Below are 19,150 nucleotides of genomic sequence, written 5' to 3' on the forward strand. Positions count from 1 at the left end.
TATTTCCTTTGACTCCCGAAGAAGAAGAAAACCACTTTCGAATGGCAATAATGATGAGTTTACAAGACCCAGTGAGTGCGTCTGAAGACGACAGTGATGAAGAAGAAACAATGAAAAGTGACTTAAAAGAGTTGAACCAACAAACAAATAAATCTGTTTCTGCAAAGTATCATAGAGCTAATACTTCTGCAGTGAGTTTTAACCTACACGTTTTTCAGAGTTTTGTTTAATGGATTTCATTGCATTATTTACCACAAAAAGTTATTCAAGCCTATACGGATAAAATTATAAATAAGGTCTAATTCAGAATACCAGACAGCAGGATGTCCGACTTCGACTTACTTTAGAAAAGGACAATGTGCTTACAAATTGTTAAATGTAAAAAGTTTGGGTAGAAAATATACTAGTTGTCAATTAGAAGACTACGATATTTAAATTTTCAATCCTATCTCGTGCAAAACAAACAAAGCAGTGCGTGCTGTCATAAGTTTTCTATTTACAACTTTTTTTCAGGAATTATATCGACCAGATACGTCCTTCCCTGACACTTCACCAAAGGTGGTGTTACGCCGGACAAAATCTATTGGCATCATAAATCCGTAAGTATAAGCCTAACTTGAAATAGGCTATTGAAGATTTGGACAAAAATTGCGATTTTCAAAGAGCTCTAAAAGTTAAAATGTTTGAACTTTGTTAGTGCTGTAAACATAGACTACTTTAGATAAGGAGTGGAATGTTACGATCTCGGGGTTTGTAACTTGAGTCTGAAGGATTAACTTGAGTTCTGGGTTGAAATGACTTCTAGAGAAGCTAGAGACACAATCTTGGAATCCATATTAGGGTTTTTGAGGATTTCAATACGACGACACGACGAGTTCAATAGTATTACTTTCAACACCATTTGAAGTCATTTTCAAGGTTAAAATATTATATTTTAAGGTCAAATTACTGAATTTTGGTCGTTTTTGCCCATTTTTGCGTCTAACTCGTAAAGCAAAACATTTTTAAAGAATTCTTGAGGAAACATGTTATTACATGAACAATATAAACATCATATCATATGTATTACTCAACACTGTATTTTATCCTCACCACCCGCTGCTGCATTTTCAGCAAATCTTAGAATTTACTATTTCTTAGAAATCTTAGAATTAACTTAGAATCTTAGCAATTACGTTTTAGTTATTTTTCCAGTTTCCTTTTTGTTACTTTACCGTCCACAACATGTTTGCGCCAGCAATGAAAATTAAATTTAAAAAAAAAATAACGAATTTCCCCAACTTTTTACATTGAGAGTCTTCTAAGGCAATTTTAAAAATGAATTGTGAGACTCCGCAAGATAAAAAATTACAGAAAACTGGCTCAGTGTCGACGCACAACATAACACGAGCAGTAACACTGAATGCTTGTTCTTGCTTGACGCTCTGTTGTCTCACAGTCTCAGTATTGAAAAAATGGTATAATTACTGTAAAGTGATAATATATGCGGTCCTGTCTCTATGACTGTATGGGGCTTTGCAAAAACAATGTGCATTGCGAAGCACTGAGGACGCATATCTTCAATGGATACATTGCTATGGAAAAACCTATCCAAATTAATACAGCTTCGTGACCTCAATTTGTTATTTTCTTCTTCGACAGTTTGTGTCCGAAAACGATGACAGATTGTTGTGAGGTAAAGAATGCGCTGATTGTGAAAGACCGAGAATACATCAAGCAGTGTGTCAGCTTATGGAAAAAAGTGACAACTCCGATGCATACAGCGGTGAAGAAAGGACATGACTACTGCTTGGAACCGCTGCTAAAGTGAGTCTACAGTTTCGTAACCTAAATCTGAACTAAACAAGAGACATTATTTGTATTGAAAACGTTATAAACCAAAGTTGACATTTAATAAGTTCAATGGAACAACTACTATAATTTTTTAATACAATCGAATGTATTTTCGAATGAAATCGAAATTGTTGTGGGTTTGACACCCGTCAGAAGATATTTCATTTTTTTGGTATCTTCTTTTAACCATTAATTTACTATTTTTTCAATTCTTATGTTGATATTTCTTTACAGTTTAATCTATTTAATAACATCATACGGTAGCACCAATTAATATTGTTGCATAATTAAATTAAATATCGAAGTATCGCCCGCCACGTTTGCTCAGTGGTTATGCGCCCGGCTCAAGATCACGCGGCGCAAGTTCAACTCTCGGGGTGTGCGCTTGAGCAACGCATTTCAGGACTGCTCTTCATTCAGCGGCATCAAATGGATGGAATAATTTCCCGGCAACAACACTTCAACAATCGGAAAACATCACTCTGCCAATCTCGGTTACCGGCCCTGCGTCAAAAGCCTCTACAAGTAAGTTATGCGAAACTACCAGGAATAACCAATCAAGGCTTTGTCAGTCCGAGAATAAAGATTCAAAACCAACCAATCAATGACAAACAAAATAAATTAAAGTTTTACATCATATTCTTTCCCTTATTTTCCTCTTTCCATTTTTATTGATTCAACGGTAAAAAAACGGATATTGATGGCTGGAAAATTGCCTTTTTGTTTTTATTTATTTCAGCGCGTTTCCTGATTTTATCAATTCTACTAATTCCAGTGGAGAAACTCCTCTTTATCTGGCATCTGTTTACTCGAAGCCACGTGCAGTGCAGCAATTATTGCAATTTCAAGTTAGATCACTAGCCTACTGTAGTCTCGTTGTGTTTATCACTTAGGGAACGTTCAAATATTACGTAACGCTTTTTTTCCGAATTTTTGACCCCCCCCTCCCCCATGTAACACCAACGTAACGCTTTTTTCAATCCCCCCCTCCCCCATGTAACGCTTTTTCACTACGAATTCAGCACAAAAAAATACTATTTCGTACTCCAAAGCGTTACGTAACGTTTTGCTTGAACCCCCTCCCCCCCCGATGTGACGCTAACGTAACGCTTTGCATAAACTCCCCCCTCCCCTCGAAGGCGTTACGTAATATTTGAACGTTCCCTTATGTTGCATTCTACGTATTTTAGATAATTCTGATCATAACAGCGTAGCCTATATCGTAAACCAGTGTGGTCCAACTACTTTTGACTTACGGGCCACTTTACAAAAACGTGACAACTTGCGGGCCATTTCCAATAAAATGATAGTGAGTGCGTAATCGAAATTGCTAAACAATACCAAATAGAAATTGTTGCAAATCTCTATCAGTGAGATGCCTAGGTCGAGGTTTCTCTGATACTATCGTTTCTACATCAATTTCAATGTTAGTGGTAGCAAGTCGGAGACTATCTTCCAGTGTTTCGTCTATCATTCGATTTCTGTTTTTAGACTTGACTTGCTTCATTCTAGAAAATGTACTCTCACACATGTACGTGCTTCCAAACATTGAGTGCATTTTTAATGCAAAATTTTTCAGTTTGGGAAATCTATCCTTGCTGATTAATTTTCAGAAGCACTCTGAAGTTTCATTTTTCCTTGACAGCAAGAATTGGTTGCACTGAAGCTCGCAGAGTTCGAGCTGAAGTTCTGGTAGCTGTGTTTCCACATTAACATCCATAGGATTGTTATACAAATGGAGATTAGGTTTTAATCTGTCAAAATCTTTAAATCTATTCTCAAATTCACAAGATAAATCCTCAATATCTTTCACAAAACGGGAGCATTCCACTTCATAATCATCTACCACAAGTGCCTGCAAAGAATCAAAGTGTGAAAGATCGTTATTTTTCAAGCATAGGCCCTAGCAAAAAGGCGCAGTTTCCGCTGGAAAGCTTAAATGTGTCCAACTAAATGTGAAACAGTTTGCTTTCGCCCCTGCAAATTTAGGTTTAACACATTCAAGTGCATTGTCACGTCTGTAAGGAAAGCAAAATTGCACAGGAAGTTTTTGTCGCATAACTGAGTTTGGTACATTTGTGTTTCGCCAAATTGTTCTGTTTGAAGAAATGATAGTATTTCCTTCCGAAGACCAAATAAATGTTGCAGTACCGGTACTTTTCCAGCACTAAGCCATCTGACATTTGTATAAAGTGGTAAATCACTGAATTCTACGTCCGGAACACTATAGGTACATATCAGCCTTTAAGAAGTCCAGTTGTACTGAGGAGACCTAATAGGTTGAAACAGTATAGGCTCTGCTGTCTACAACTTTGAATTAAATTTCTGAGACTTTTTATCCACATGCTATACTTGTTCTAATTGAAATTACTTTCTGTAACATAAAATACAAATTAAATAAAAACTGTGAAAGCTCGCGGGCCGCAAAAATTCCATCCGCGGGCCGCATGCGGCCCGCGGGCCTGTAGTTGGACCACGCTGTCGTAAACAAAACAATCATGTCAAACGTAGTAGCCTATAGTGATGTTGAAAAACTAGAAAAGACAAATCACGATCTAACATACGGTACGGTAAGTAAAACATAACTTATTCGGCACGGTCGCAGTTAGCTTGTTGCAGATTGTGTATGCAGTAGCCTCCTGTATGTTCAATCGATATCGCGTTTATATTCTGCTGAAAGCAACAGTCACAAAATTTCAGAATGGTATTTTTTAATGCTTCAGGCTGATCCGAACATTGGGCGAAGCTCACAGGAAACTCCTCTGTTGGCAGCTGTGGACAACGATCACCGTGAGGTGTTGCTGAGTTTACTCAAAGCAGGCGCAGATGTCAACAAACCTCTCAACAGAGGTTGGACCGTTCTGCATGAAGCCGTGTACAGAGTAAGGATTATATCTTCAACTATTTTTTACTTGTTCTTTTAAATGTCTTCACGCTTGCAATTAGTAGAGATCTTGTTCGGATCTTTAAAAAAAATGTAGACGATAACCAATGATATTGTTTGGGATAATAAAATATCGCATGTTTAATGCTAGAATGGAGGAGACTTTAAATGTTTCAGTAAAAGATGTAAAAATTTGCGTTAAAGTATTTTTAGTTTTTCAAACTTTTTCTGTTTTTTAAAAACTTGTAGGCCTACTAATTAGTTTTATCGACTTGGTAGGCTAAATTAACCGAAATTGGTGCTTCCATTTATGTCGTCAATCGTGGCAAATAGGCTACTGCCTACACCTAGGAACGTAGCCAGTGCTGTGTTAATCCTTTGTGGGCCCCGGGGCCGGAATAATTTTGGGCCCTTTATTATCAAGCAAACCTATAATATTGTGTATATTTTCACTGCACCGATATGGAAATGTGGTTCACTTCAATAGACTTTCTCACCAGTTTAGAAAACAACACAAGTGTAGGTAACCGCAAACACAGGTCTATCATTTCTTAGCTACGCCTTTGGAATGAAAGCCAAAAGTGTTAACAATTTCTAATAAAAAAAATACTGGCAATGGAGTATGGTCAGTTGGTCACGACGCGGTATTACCACCGTACCGTGCAAAATTTGGACTGTTTGAACTTTCCCGATTGGTACACCGCGCAGATAAAATCTGAGGATAAAACCAAAACTGTAGAAATTATTAATTTCCATTCAGATGTGGTCATCTGGCAACTTTATTGTTTTTCACCATTTTTACGTTTTATCTGGCAACATTACTTGTTCTGTCAACCAAGGATTTGTAAACAAAAGCAGTGTAAAGCGTTTTGAGGTCAGGTGTACAATTATTTTTATTCAACATTATTTCATTCCAAGGCAAAGCTTTCATAATTTTATGCAGGCATTCAAGTTAATTAAAGTGTTTAGGGTATGGTAGCCTCTGAGGTTAGTGGCAAGAATAAACAGGTCACTTGTGATAATAATGATTTTTGTTTTGGATCAAAACAATTTCAGTACCGTACAACATGTGATATGCCAGGTCTATAAGGTAGTTGAAGATAAGAGCAATTTCATGTGCATATATTCAGAAAAAAGTAAATACAGAAGAACGTTTCTGCTAAAAGTTCCCAGTAGGCTATTCAATAAAAGGCAACTTAGATGAGCTACGGTATCAAATGTGGATAATAAGTGCAGTAAGTTACTCAATTGCCTAAATTGGCCCTAATTTTTTTTCCAACATTTGCTTTTGTTTAATAGATTCCCTTGCATTTGCTGTGCACTTGCGCAAGTGCACTCTTATTTTTGGTGATGTAGGGGCAGTGTGACATTTTGAGATGTTTTGCGTTGCAGTGTACCGGAAGACATGTGCAGTGCGGCAGCGGACAGGTTTTTCATGCTCGCAGCATCACTAGGCCTAGTCAAGGATATTTATAATTACGGTATTGTAGATGTTAAAAATGAAATGATAATTAATTAAACTATCAGAAATGCTATTTTGCTTACAGCTAACAATTTTTTAAAGCAAAACACTTTTATTGATGAAAATAAATTGAATATGTGAATTCACAAAGGGCCCAACTCCATTTTTTTCATTTCACTTTTTGTCCTTTGCGATTTCTTTCAATGAAAAGAAATTGAATATGTGAATTCAAAAAAGGGCCCTCCAGTTCTTTTTTTCATTTCACTATTAGTGCTTTTTGACTTCTTTCAATGTCTTCTAAATGATACTGAAAAAAAAAACAGACAAATTTTTCAAACATATCGGTAAACACATAAAAAAATACCCTATCAATATTTCCATTGATTTTGAAATGGGCCCAACTACAGCAATTGCACTTAAACTTCTCCATAGTTTCTCCACAGAATTTTCATCGAGTGAACTTTTTAGTTATGATGCTTTTACCAGTATGTTTAAGCATATAATCGTTATCAAGTTTCACCACAAAAGTAAATGACCAAAATAATTAAAACAGTTGTGCCAAAAACACTTTGTGGCAATTGGGCCCTTCTTGAATTCACATATTCAATTGCATCCCACCTGTTATATATATATTAAATACATCTCCGCAGATCGTGTTACTAACGTTATCGCATTTTAACTTTGTTTTTCGATAATAATGGTGTTTTTAGAGATGTTTCAGTGTAGTTAGGGCCCAAACTTGAGATGTTTTAGTATAATAAGGGCCTAAATCATCTTCTTAATGGACAAGTACACGCAGTGAACTTTAGCAACTCAAAAAACACTTTACTCAAACGCAAAAATCTATTATTTGTGGGCCCCCTGAGATGGTGGGCCCGGGGGCCGGCCCCCCCTTGACACAGCACTGAACGTAGCTGACAGGAAGATAGAAACTCTCTTGAAAAACCAATGTTATATGTAGATCTCCAGATTGCTCATAATAATTTGTGTTTTAAATGAAAAATTTGCATAAATATGTTTTCAATAGAGCTCTTTCAGCTACCGGTACAGCCTTGAAACAAACCTAATTCCGATACCCAGAGATGTACGTATACGCCGCAAATTCTACGCCGCATACTTGCGGCGTAGACTTTTTGTTTACGCTAACGCTTGCGGCCACATTTTTTTGAATAGTTTGCGTTTGAGGCTACGCCGTAAAGTTTTCGCGTTTTTTTAGCGCATAGCGTCAACGCATACTTTTTAATGTATTTTTTTTTCGCTACAATACGCCTATACCTTCCAGCGCTGCAGTTAAAAAAATGTTTTCAATGGACAAAGACATATTGGAACCAAAACACAGCAAAATGTCAGATGAACACTTTCAGATGCTTGTGTTTCTTCGTGGAAATTCAAAATAAAACTCTTGTTTGTTTCGAGTGGTTTATATCGTGTAAATGTTTGGCACCTAGCAAACAAAATTAGTTTACACTAGTGTATGCGCTGACGCTGACAACTTTTTTTACAAGTTGCGTTGACGCATACGGCGTATGGTTTTTCGAACGTTTGCGTTAACGCTGACCCCGTCAATATTTTTTGTATGCGCGTACATCACTGCCGATACCTCACTGCATAAGCTGGGCCTAGACGAACGACGTCCATGGCATAAGCTGCTCTATGCCAAGAGAAAAATCAATTGTTCTGTAATCTTTAAATTAATTGCATTTGCGTTAGACATACGCTACCGTACAGACTTTAACTTATTTTTGGTGACTAAAGCGTATATTCTGTAGGGTCATCCAGAAATACTTGGTATATTGCTACGTCATGGTGGAAATCCGAATACGAGAGATGCGTTTGGAATAAGTCCAGTGTTCACCAGCGCCGCTTGTGGACGAAATTCTTGTCTTATGAATCTTTTACAAGCAGGTTGAGTGTGTGTAGGCTATGCATTAATATTTTTAAAAATGTAACTTAATTACTGAGCAATTAATTTCTCGCATTGGCCTACTGCTTGGTCGTCGGACCACTTGGCATGCGACAACTCAGCAAGTTCATTTTAGCTACTACTACCAATTCAGCAAATGAGTGCTCACGTCGGGCTTGCTTGGTCATCGCTTGTCAAACTCATCTTGCTGACTTGTGACATTTCAAGTTTCGGCTTGCTCAGGGACAATTTTTTTAACTTTTTCCTGCCAGGTTTTTTACGAAAAATGCATATCATAAGCGCGACGTTCGAAAGGACGTGGGTTCGACACCGCTCCAGAGCACGCGGCTGTGTCTCGGCGAAAGACACTTAAAGGCAAGCCAAAATAAGGGGAGCAGCTGACTCGAAGACTATATGTCACTTCGCTGCTTCCTGTCGTCTGTTGTATCGCATCTGTGATCGCAGTGTACTGTATGTTATCGCAATGGGCGCAAATAAAAGCATGATTATTATTATTATTAAGGTCTCGTGTTTTATCGGTTTGTCACGTAAATACTTTTGGCCCATGTCATCATTAACGTCACAGGTCTGACTTGACCCATTGAGTGATTTCTTGTGCGCTACTAAATAATGAATCGACTGTAGCCTATCTATTTTTGCGCAAAAATATAGGCTGTATATATTTTTATTATAAAAGGAGGAGATGCTAACCTATGTGCCAAGAGCAAGAGTGCTTCTCCGTTATACGAAGCTTGCAAAGAGGGCCATGCCGACTGCGTAAAAACTCTTCTCACCTATGGTGCTAACCCTCACCTTGTGAATTGTGATGGACTTTATCCAATTCATGTTGCTGCATACAGAGGGCATATTCAGTGAGATTTTACAATTTTATTGTAGCTTATAGCCTACTTACGTTTCATATGAAAATTATTGTTTAGACTTTACAGTGAATAGGCTACTTCATCAGGCTTTCAAAGTTTGACAGTTTTCTAGTAAGCTCTTAATGTCGTCATCGATGAGCAGAGGTGGTAAAAGAACAAACCCTAGCCCAAAGCGATAAAATAATGTGTAAAAATTAGCACCCTTTTTAACTGTCCAGTTATTTAAAATGTGATAATATGCACTTACAAAACTATAGTTTGGTTACCAATATTTATACCGGTTTTTATACCGATATTTATACACAATTTTTAGAATTGTGGAACACCTTTTGCCAATAACTGACCGCGAACAAGCTCAAAGCTGTGGGATTAGTCCTGTTCATTCTGCTGCAAAAGGCGACCACGTGGAAATATTGGAACTTCTCATCAACCATGGATATGACGTCAATATAAAATTAACCAAAGACAAGATTACGTACAGGTATAATTAAAGCATACAGACTGCTCGAAATAAAATAATCTTTTCAATTGTTTGTAGAATAAACTGTGATTTGAACGAGATTAAAAGGACTCAGCTTCTTGCCGAACTTAAAACAAATATATTTTTACGTGAACTGAGTGATTCTATGTCTTAATTTACCACATTCCGGCTGTTGCAGATTATATTGCTACTGATAGTGCTACCATATGTCCTCTTTTAAGAGGATTTGTCCTCTTTTTTGAAGAAAAATAAATTGTCCTCCGAGGACACCCAAAAATGCTCAAATGTCCTCTTTTTTAACATTTTCGGTTTTCTTGCTAATATTTTCAACAGGATTTTATTGTTATGTGACTTTTTTGCAATTTCCAACCATTTCTGTATCAATGCAACATGTTGATTTATAGATTTTGAAAAAAAACATTGACATAGCCTACTACTGTATTTGATCTGCTGTTCTAAACAATCTTAGACGTTCATTGAAACGTACTACATTGTTTTGCTATTGTCTTAAGTCAATCTTAAGTCGTAGTAGTCAAATAGTGGTCAGCGATGAGTGCTGTGGAACTGCAAATCCACATGTAAGGAAATTTCCTCATTTGAGGAGATCTGATCAACAAATTTATGAAAATGAAAAATTGGGACAAAATCAAAAAAAAAGAAAAAGGAGTAGGCTAAATCACAAAAAAATAAAACATTAAAAAACGCAAAAACTTGCAAAAGAGTTTGACATATTTACATTTTAAGCTTCTCACACTTTTGCAATAAATTATTGTTTTACCCAGATCTATTTTGTATTGATTCAGCGCTTGTAGACGTTGCTGATTACCAACTTAATAGTTTGACTAATTTGTCAAGTGAAGCAAATCGAAATAATATCCAATGTGCACAACATAAATATTTCAAAAATATTTATTTTTAAAATAAATCGTGGCGTGGATGCTTACAACTTATGTGGGTGCAAATGTAGAATGAATTTAATCTATGATGCAGTCACGGTAGCCTAACAGCCTTTTAGTTGAGTATGTCCTTAGCATCTCATTAACAGCTGTAGGCTATACAACTTCAATTATATTTCATGCAAGTAATTTTATGATTTCGTTAAAGCTGATCCTTTTTTTCTCAAACAAGGGCATGGCTACCTGCAGATATTACCTGATTTGTCACATTTTTATTTTGTCTCACAAATCGGCTTGTGAAAAACAAAGTTGTCTGGGTTTTTTGTGTCTGTTTTTTTTTTTTGCTGTAACTTTTGGTGCATACGTCTATAATTATCCAAAAGGATGTAAAAAAAAATTCATACGTAACATTCTACTTGTATTTTACCCGCTGGCAAAACGTGTCCTCTTTTTAGGTGATGAAAATATGGTAGGCCTAGCTACTGAATTTTGCAAAACTATTTGATATTTTCTGTCTGCAATTGCTATAAGTTACTAAGTTTTTCAAATGTTTAAATTTATCCATATTTTGTTTGTAATGGTGTATCTAATATTCTTTAGTATTTCTTTTAAAATTATTTTTCTTATAGGCTTGAAAAGGGCTGTATGATTAGCCGAAAACGTTAGCTTATTGTTTTTATTATGTTAAATGTAGTGTTGTTGCTGGGTTACGTCTGTTTGTGGTTCAAAAAAGTTACCTTTCTACCCAAATTGTGCTATAGCCTACTAAGGTTCCCCAACATTTTTTAATTTACATTTTGTTGAGCATAAAGTGGAAATGTTTGGAAAATCGCTGAACTTTGTAGCCTGCTTGTAAAGTAAGCTAAATTAAAAAAATCGCACTTAAACCCAAGTAAAAATCACTCAAATTTGCAACTTTGTTTGTGAGGCTACGTTTATATCACAGCAAGATTTTAAACATGAGTCTTTGCAAAATTGAAAGGATTGTGAAGCATGCAAGTTTTCAAAATATTGAGTTAACGATTTACTAAAGTGTTTTCTATAACAAACGTTTGTTTATAGTTTTGATGGAAAAACTAAATTAAAAAATTAATTCTTGCATTTTTAGAGATAGACGGCAAACTGCACTGTTCTTCTCTGTTTACAACGATTCGGAAGACGCGGTTGAACTCCTCCTAAGCGCTGGAGCCAACACAGAGTTAGACTACGTAAAGGTATCTTGCTAGAATAGCATAGCTTAGCCTATATATAGGCTACATGTATGATTTGACGTTAATTTTCTTACGCAAGTGAGCTTCTACTCATTTTATTTCTTTGTTAATTTAGGTCTGGTAGACACAGGCCTACCAATGTGCTGTAGGCTAATAAGTTATGTCGTATTTGTGTCACACAATCAAGTAATTTTGTAAACAACATTGGAACGCAGATGGGGAACGAAACATTTCCGGTAAGGTGAAGTTCAATTTCTCAAGAAATCTCCAAACTTTAATATTCCTAAAATCTTTCGTTCTCGAGTTGCAAGTACAACTTTTTTCAAGTTTGTTCTGCTAAAGCAGTGGTTCCCAACCGGTGGGGAATTCCCCACTAGGGGGGAATTTTGCAATTTTCAGGGGGAAATTTGGTTTTAGGATTGTAAAGCTTTTTAAGCCTAGTAAGTTGGCCTAGACCAGAGCTTTAAAGCGTTAAGGAGGAGCCCTTAACTCGCGATTATTTAAGCAACTGTGGATTGACATGGATGCAAACCATCACGTAGGCCTACTTCTTTTTTCTGCAAATACTCGATGGCTTTCAAGAGGAAACGTAACCAAACGAATGTTTGAGCTCAGAGACGAACTTAAATTATTTCTGGACCTTTAAATAAAAGTGGAATTAGTTTCATTGCTGAATGATGACAGATGGATTAGATTCCTTGCTTATTTGGTTAATATGTTTGGTTCATTGAATAAACTGAATCTGAAAATGCAAGGGAAAAACGCCAATATACGGTATATATTCAATCGCCATCTCCGTTTGAAGCAGATTGCGCATCATGGGTTATCTGTATCCATAAGCCATTGACATATTGATACCATGTAAATTTACAAACTGTAGGCTACTGCTTCCGTGCTGGCTCAAGGCAGGTTGGAAGAGAGTGATCGATTTATGTCATTGTCATTAGAAGATTGTCTTTAAGGTACTAGAAGGCTCTGCTGTTGTGATCGCGGGGAGACTACGTTTTGTCTGGCCTCTACCTTCCGACCAACCTGGCTTGGGTGGCCCTTCCAGGAGCAGATGCCAGTACCGCTCAGCATTTAAATATGCTTTGGGAGCTTTCACTGGCAAGCTTGATGATTGAAAGAAAAAAGTTAGAATGAACAATTGAACATGTCACCATATTTAAAAAATTATCATTGGTGCTGGTTGTTGACGGCAAAGAACAAGTTCTTTCAGAGTTGGAAAAAGAATTGATTTTGCAACATCTCACAGCATTAAAATTGGAATTCATTCGATATTTTCCTGAAATTTATGACGATGAGCTTGATTTAATACAAAATTCATTCACATTGTTGATGGAAAAACTTCCCGATAGCCTAAATTGCAGAATGAATTTTTAGAACTCAAAACGGATTCTTGCACAAGAGACTTATTTAGAGAAAAAATCAATCACTGGATTTTGGCCATTAACGTGTAATTCCTATTTCAAAGTGGCAGAGAAAGCTATTCAAAGTATCCTTCCGTCTACTTCCACTTATCTATGCAAATCAGGTTTTTCAACTCTTGCAGATGAAAAAACAGAAAAACAGATTATACGTGGAGAATGATATTCGTTATGTTCTTTCCAATACTCTTCCACTACATTCATGAGGTGTCGAAACAAAAAATCACAAGCTTCACACAGGCTGTTAAATGCGTTGACTCTTAGGCTATATATTGAATGTCGTTGACTCCAGCTCGTGTTCGATCGAATTTGGCTTGGATGGTGATATCATATGCGGCTTTGGAGGCCCAGTCTATGATCGGAAGGACGTGGGAAAAATCACATTGTATGGATGGTGGGAAACGTGGTAGTTTTAGCTTTTCTTTTCTAGTGTTTCGTTTTACTGTACATGGGCCTTTTGTATCCTGCTTTTTTCGAAAATTTTCGTGCTTTCCTTAGTTTTTTTTCTCCAGATTTGATCTATCACTAGCAAGTTGTTCCCATGAATCCAGATCGATGTTTGCATGGTTGAGGGAGACTTTCAGCTGTTTTTTTTTTTTATTTAAATAAAATACTTTTCAGCAACGTCCTTCATTACCGTAATTAAATTATTTTAAAATGAAAAGGAATATTACAGGCTAAAAAGCTTATTACTAGTGAAAGTTTAGTTTATCTTACAAGACTTAGATTAAAATATTAATGTAAACGAGTTTTTAACAAATTAAATTTATAGGGGGGGAATTTAGGTTTGAATATTGACTAAAAGGGTCCACCGGATGAAAAAGGTTGGGAACCACTGTGCTAAAGCCTAAAAGCTGAATTTTGTTTTTCAGCCTCTGCTTGTGGCAGTCAGTCACAGTCAATACGATATGGCTAATTTGCTTTTAAGTTACGGAGCCAACGTCAACGCCACTTTCAACGAAGAAAGCGCGAACTTCCCTGCTGCAATCGCATTTGCTATCAATGATTTCAGGTTGACTGAGCTGATAAAAAAGCAGTACGGTAGGCCTATACCTAAAAAATTACAAGTTGGGATAATTTGAGTTTGAAAAGTGAGCTTCACATTTAAAAATTTTGAGGGATTGAACGCGACCAGGGCGTAGAAGGCGGAATAGCGTCCGGTAAGCTACCAACGACATTTCCGGGCTTCTCAAACAAGATAGTGTTAAAATGCACTTCAAAAAACATAACCTACCGTACGCAATGTTTAACTACTCAGACACCCTAGAAAGGTTCCGGCCCTTAAAGTCATCCTGGGCCTATTTAGAGGCCTGCGTAGCCTACCCCTGCCAAAGTGTCAACGCTACCTCTAACAGAATAGGCCACACATAGGGACTAGGTTTTTTTTCATAAAACTTAATTAACCTGCCTACAGATAAATTTAATTTTGTGTTTTGATAGGTTTGTGTAAATAATTTTCAATTGTGCTCTGCTCAGTTTAATTTGTTTAAATTCATTTTCGATTTTTCAGAATGCTAAAACAAGTTTTGATTTCTGGTTGTGACATCATGAAGTGCTTGCACTGTGATATGGGAAATGCTGATCACTCACAATACACCGAGAATGTCAGACGCAAATCGGTGAGCAGTTGTTTTAACTTCCATAGGCTATGCAAGCCGTTGAGAGGATAACTTGGGCCGGTACCAATGTGATCCTCCAATCAAGCCACTTGAAAAACGCAACATATCCAAAAATACGAGGTAAAAGGTTAGCCTACGAGCTAAAAAGATTCCGGGCCAAAATCACCCTGTCAAGTTACTGTCTATGTGTATAGCCTATCCAGAAGCTGAGGTTTTGTACTTTTGTATACCGTAGCTATAGGATAACTGCTCAGACCACTAGACCAGAGTAGGCTATGTGGTGAGTAGTTGTCTAGTTGATACGCGCGATGCTTCTTAGTAGCCTTTAAAACTTTCAAAGTGTTAAAGCCAATTAAGGCCTCTTAAAGGGGAATTGCGACAAAACGGATCCGTTTTATTGTCGCTCCCAGCTCGTGTAATCCCTGGTAATATGGGCGCGGGACAAATAAGCCTACATAAACTTCAAGCAACGTCGTATAACAGTCAACTATTACAAAGCTGGGTAACTAAAACATGTTATGAAAAATTAGAAGTTATCTCCCAAGAGTACAATTTCTAATCAGGTATTATTGTCAAGATTTTATTGTCATTTGCAGTTTTGTTATTTTCTCACCGAAGAACACCATCAATCGTGGTGCGGATGTACTGTCCTCTACCTTCTCAACTTTGTGGCAAACGTAAAACTTTGTCGTCAAATCATCAATTCTGTGCAGCGGAGTGAAGAATGGCCAACCATTAAAAAGCTGACAGGTAAAATTAGGCTTAATGTTTTCTATTAACGTAAGCTGTAGAGAATAAAGACCTGGTTGATTGATGGCAGAAGTCTCAATCTAGTTGGTGAAATATTTGCGAAGTTACCTCAAGATGGACAGTTTAAAAAAACGTCTGTAACTTATGTTTGTGATGCATTATCCATGTACTTGATTCACTCACTGAGGAAATGGCAGACCATACCATAATAGTTTGTGCAGAATTTGTACGTACAGAAAACAAGTTCGTACGGTTTGTTAATATAATACAGAGAGAAAATACAAATTTCATGTACATGCAGTTTCAAGTAGCCTAACGTTTATAAGCTACTGAAGGGCGTAAACCTTGTGTGGTACCTAAAACGCATAGCCTATATATATATATTTGCATCAAGCCAATACAGATATGTAGGCCACACAGCATAATTTTTCTGGCGTACTTTTGCCGGACAGGAAACTATTTTTTATATTTCTTTTCCAGAAAATCCGAGATCATTGCAACATCTTTGTCGTTTGAAAATCCGTCAATCTCTCGGAACAAAATTTGTCTTTGATGAAGACATCTATGATTTTCTTCCCTTGCCGCAACTTCTGAAAAACTACATCAATTTTTCGGAAGTGTGAAGGAAGTTTCATCCCACCAGACGCGCAAACCATCGGATTATGCTTCCTCACCTACTTTTTCACACAACTGATGACATCTACCACCTGACTTGACTAATGAAGATATTATGGAGAAGTGCTTCAAGGATGTGAATTCTAAAACGCTTTTTTTCAAAACTATCCTCTGCTGTGCGATGCTACAAGGCATATGAACGAAAAACAGTTGCAAAGGTTAAGTGTGCAAGTGCTGTACTGGCATGTGAAGTGAAAATGAAATCGTTCACTGAAGTTTTAAAGGTATGGAGCAAAGCAAAGAAAGGTGCTCGAACCTGGGTTTTTTTTTCGGTCATTGGCCGATTTTTTAGCAAAATGACCGAAAAAAATATAGTCAATTCGGTCAATATGTCCGAAAAAATATATAGTCAATTGACTATATTTGACCAAAAATGACTAAAAATGATCGAAATAAATAAAAAGTGACCGAAATTTTTCAAGTCATTTCGGACAAATGACCGAAAAGTCTCAGCGAAAAAATAAACCCAGGCTCGAACGTTTAGATTCTAAAACATCGTCTAGCAATGAAAGTAATAGATTGCAAGCTTAATAGTTTATAAGAATTCCTCAGAAGACCCAGGTCAGTAAGAAGTTGATCTCATCGCAGAAGATGGTTAGAGTGAAAATTTTCCTCGGCAAATGAATGTTAAACAACCAAATACCATGCAGAATGAAATGAACATAATGCTAATTAAGCAAGACATTTTAAAAAATGGCATATGCCAGAAAACCGAGTATAAAAACGTGTTGCATCAGGCTTTTTAACCATCACATGACGATTTTTTTCTTTTTCCCCACAGTACGATACGAATATGACGTTTGCCTGCAAGGTAATTCAATGTGACGTAATATGACGATTCTGTTACCTACGAGGGTGGCACGTGACATTTGAACAGAACAGCTATATTGGTAATCAGTGTATGTCTACCAAAAATTACAAGAAGTCTCAGATACTTGTGTATTGCAACAATGCTTTCTCGTACGCATCAGCAAATGTGTAATTTGAACAGAGTTGAAAAATTTATTGTACAGTCCAAAGCTCACATAAGAAACCAAACAATATTTTAAATGCATACACGATAATCTGGTAGGCCTCTCATTCTTTCCACCATGAACGTAAAAGGATTTTCAATTGGTAAAGTAGGCTATTTGATTGTTTAAATGTGATTAGACAAAACAAGCCGTCCGTTGTGTACAACACGCAAACCTTTGTAAGAACAGAGAAAAATACATCGAACGAAAGCAAGATCTTGAAGATGTGAGATTGCTGTTTCGTTCGCCATTTTTACATTTATGCATGACGTCACAACGTGGTCGCTGGTAATTTGTTGTTGAAGGAAAAACACAAGTACGTAAAAACAAATTCTCGCTGCGCAATATACATAACGCCGCTCTAGAAAAGAGTTATGATAAACTGGAAAACTATGAAATCTGCTATTTTTTTTGTTTTTGTTTAAAGCAATCCCAAGGCAGCTCACAATTAGAAGTCATAGATTGTGCAAGTAGCCTAACTACCTGGAAGCGTGTCTCTCAGTTGCACAATGAACGAATTAATCGAAACGAATCGTTATAAGATCTACATTAATTTGTCGTAAGATAATGCTGAATCGATGTTTAAATCTTACAGTAACAGATTCTTTGGCGACGGGCTGGTGATTGTGGATTTTGCGGCTAGCAAAACCAAGGGACAATGAGTTAAACAATCTTGTCATTTCGCAAGATGATCATCTCACTTCCGCCGGAATAAGCGTACGTAGTTATATCTGTTATGGTGGAGAAAATGCACGTATTGGCGAACTAGACGCTTAAAGGAAAAGCAGCAAAAAAAAAAAACTTCCTATTTGCTCGCGATAATTGCATCATTAAAGACTCAAGTGACAGAGTGGCAGCGGTGGAAGCGATCCTTATGACTACGCACGTAGAGAAAAATAGCAAAATCGACCAAGCATTCAAAACAAACAAAATACATGTTTCTGTCTAAGAAGCTAACTACTTTTGCAATGCTCTCAAGAAAACAGCAGCTTGAAAACAATATTTTCAAAATGTGAAAGCGTACAGAGCAATGCGCTTAGACAAATGCTGCCACCTAATTGCAGTCAAGTTAACTATCAAGATGCGCTGGTTACAGTTTGTATCGCTACGGCCCAGGCGGAAACAATCAGCAAAATTACTAACCGAGTTACGTAAGCTACAACCACATGATCAATAAAGCTAGCTGTGCAACATTCCTAACTTATGATCTTCTGCAAAATCAAGAGCAAATATATCGCGCCATGAAACCGTAAAAGATGTCAAAGGGGTAATACAATTGGGTTCGAAAAAGCAATTTGCACAGATGGTAGAAATTTTCTATGGGAAAGTATCCATACAACTTTGTAAACATTAGCGAGAAGTAATATCCGAACAGCCGAGCATCACCATGGAAAGAAATTGCGACCACAATATCTTTGAATTAAAAACTTAGTAGTTTGGGACCAAGCACAAAAAGCCGTTTTTAAGTTTCTTAATTGCTAAACCTCTTCACGAAGTGACCAAAATTGACAGGGTTTCTTGAAACTAAACAGTAAACACACTTGGTTGAACGGAAGCAACGAAGCACTGCGAGTTCAGAACAAAACACTGTATTTTTGTGGAACACAGAATACTAGGGGCATGCTCTTGTTCAGAGAAAAAAAGCAGAAAAAATTATAATGTGGAAACAAAATATGGGCTTCCGAACAAAAATGGGGATAGTTGTTGTTTCCCCCTTTGAAGGCTGTGGACAGTGCATGAGTTACATCTTCGAAATAAGTCTTGATCACAAATTATTGGTATTTAGATATCAAAAAGCAAATAATGAAAACTATATTTTATGCCGCTCATTCCAATAAAGAAAAACAACGACTCTCCACAACCTCATAAGAGTGCAAGAGGGGGGGGGGCATGCAGAGGAACATTTCTCAATACAAATCTTGTTCCGTAGCAACTTGCCCGTTGTTTACGTCTTCCTCAGGAGCTTCAAACCCTTCCTGTGAAGAGATGAGAAAGTGGTAAAACAATACAAGCACATTGTCAATCTTTTTCGTGCAGATTTATCTCACAGTTGAAACGACTTTACAAGCAAAGTCTCCAACGGAACTACAAGAAAAATCGTTCGAAATATCACTT

The 19,150-nt window shown here is 36.9% G+C and overlaps 2 protein-coding genes across 2 annotated transcripts in view; one reads left to right on the forward strand and one right to left on the reverse strand.

Annotated features, from left to right (window-relative positions):
* LOC145786004 (dynein axonemal heavy chain 12-like) lies at nucleotides 1-17,233 on the forward strand. The gene is made up of 13 exons (XM_082597694.1): nucleotides 1-191; nucleotides 514-599; nucleotides 1,642-1,806; nucleotides 2,573-2,681; nucleotides 4,557-4,715; nucleotides 7,949-8,084; nucleotides 8,780-8,954; nucleotides 9,277-9,444; nucleotides 11,449-11,554; nucleotides 13,851-13,990; nucleotides 14,489-14,597; nucleotides 15,194-15,347; nucleotides 15,828-17,233. The coding sequence occupies exons 1-13, from the start codon at nucleotides 42-44 to the stop codon at nucleotides 15,968-15,970; spliced, it is 1,800 nt and encodes a 599-aa protein (XP_082453820.1). The 5' UTR covers nucleotides 1-41; the 3' UTR covers nucleotides 15,971-17,233.
* LOC145786005 (microtubule-associated protein RP/EB family member 1-like) overlaps nucleotides 16,948-19,150 on the reverse strand; it is a 13,359-nt gene continuing 11,156 nt past the window's right edge. Inside the window, exon 7 of the mRNA XM_082597696.1 lies at nucleotides 16,948-19,011. Coding sequence (XP_082453822.1) covers nucleotides 18,943-19,011 — 69 coding nt within the window. The 3' untranslated portion in view covers nucleotides 16,948-18,942. The remainder of the gene's footprint in view (nucleotides 19,012-19,150) is intronic.

This window comes from Aplidium turbinatum, chromosome 16 (assembly GCF_918807975.1).
Source record: "Aplidium turbinatum chromosome 16, kaAplTurb1.1, whole genome shotgun sequence".
Lineage (NCBI taxonomy): Eukaryota > Metazoa > Chordata > Ascidiacea > Aplousobranchia > Polyclinidae > Aplidium > Aplidium turbinatum.

Excerpts from the sequence above, each read along its gene's own strand:
- LOC145786004 (XM_082597694.1), top strand. The coding sequence starts at position 42 with ATGGCAATAATGATGAGTTTACAAGACCCAGTGAGTGCGTCTGAAGAC. Across the intron at positions 8,085-8,779 it reads TATGAATCTTTTACAAGCAG|GAGGAGATGCTAACCTATGT; the intron begins GTTGAGTGTGTG and ends TTATTATAAAAG. Across the intron at positions 11,555-13,850 it reads CAGAGTTAGACTACGTAAAG|CCTCTGCTTGTGGCAGTCAG; the intron begins GTATCTTGCTAG and ends TTTGTTTTTCAG.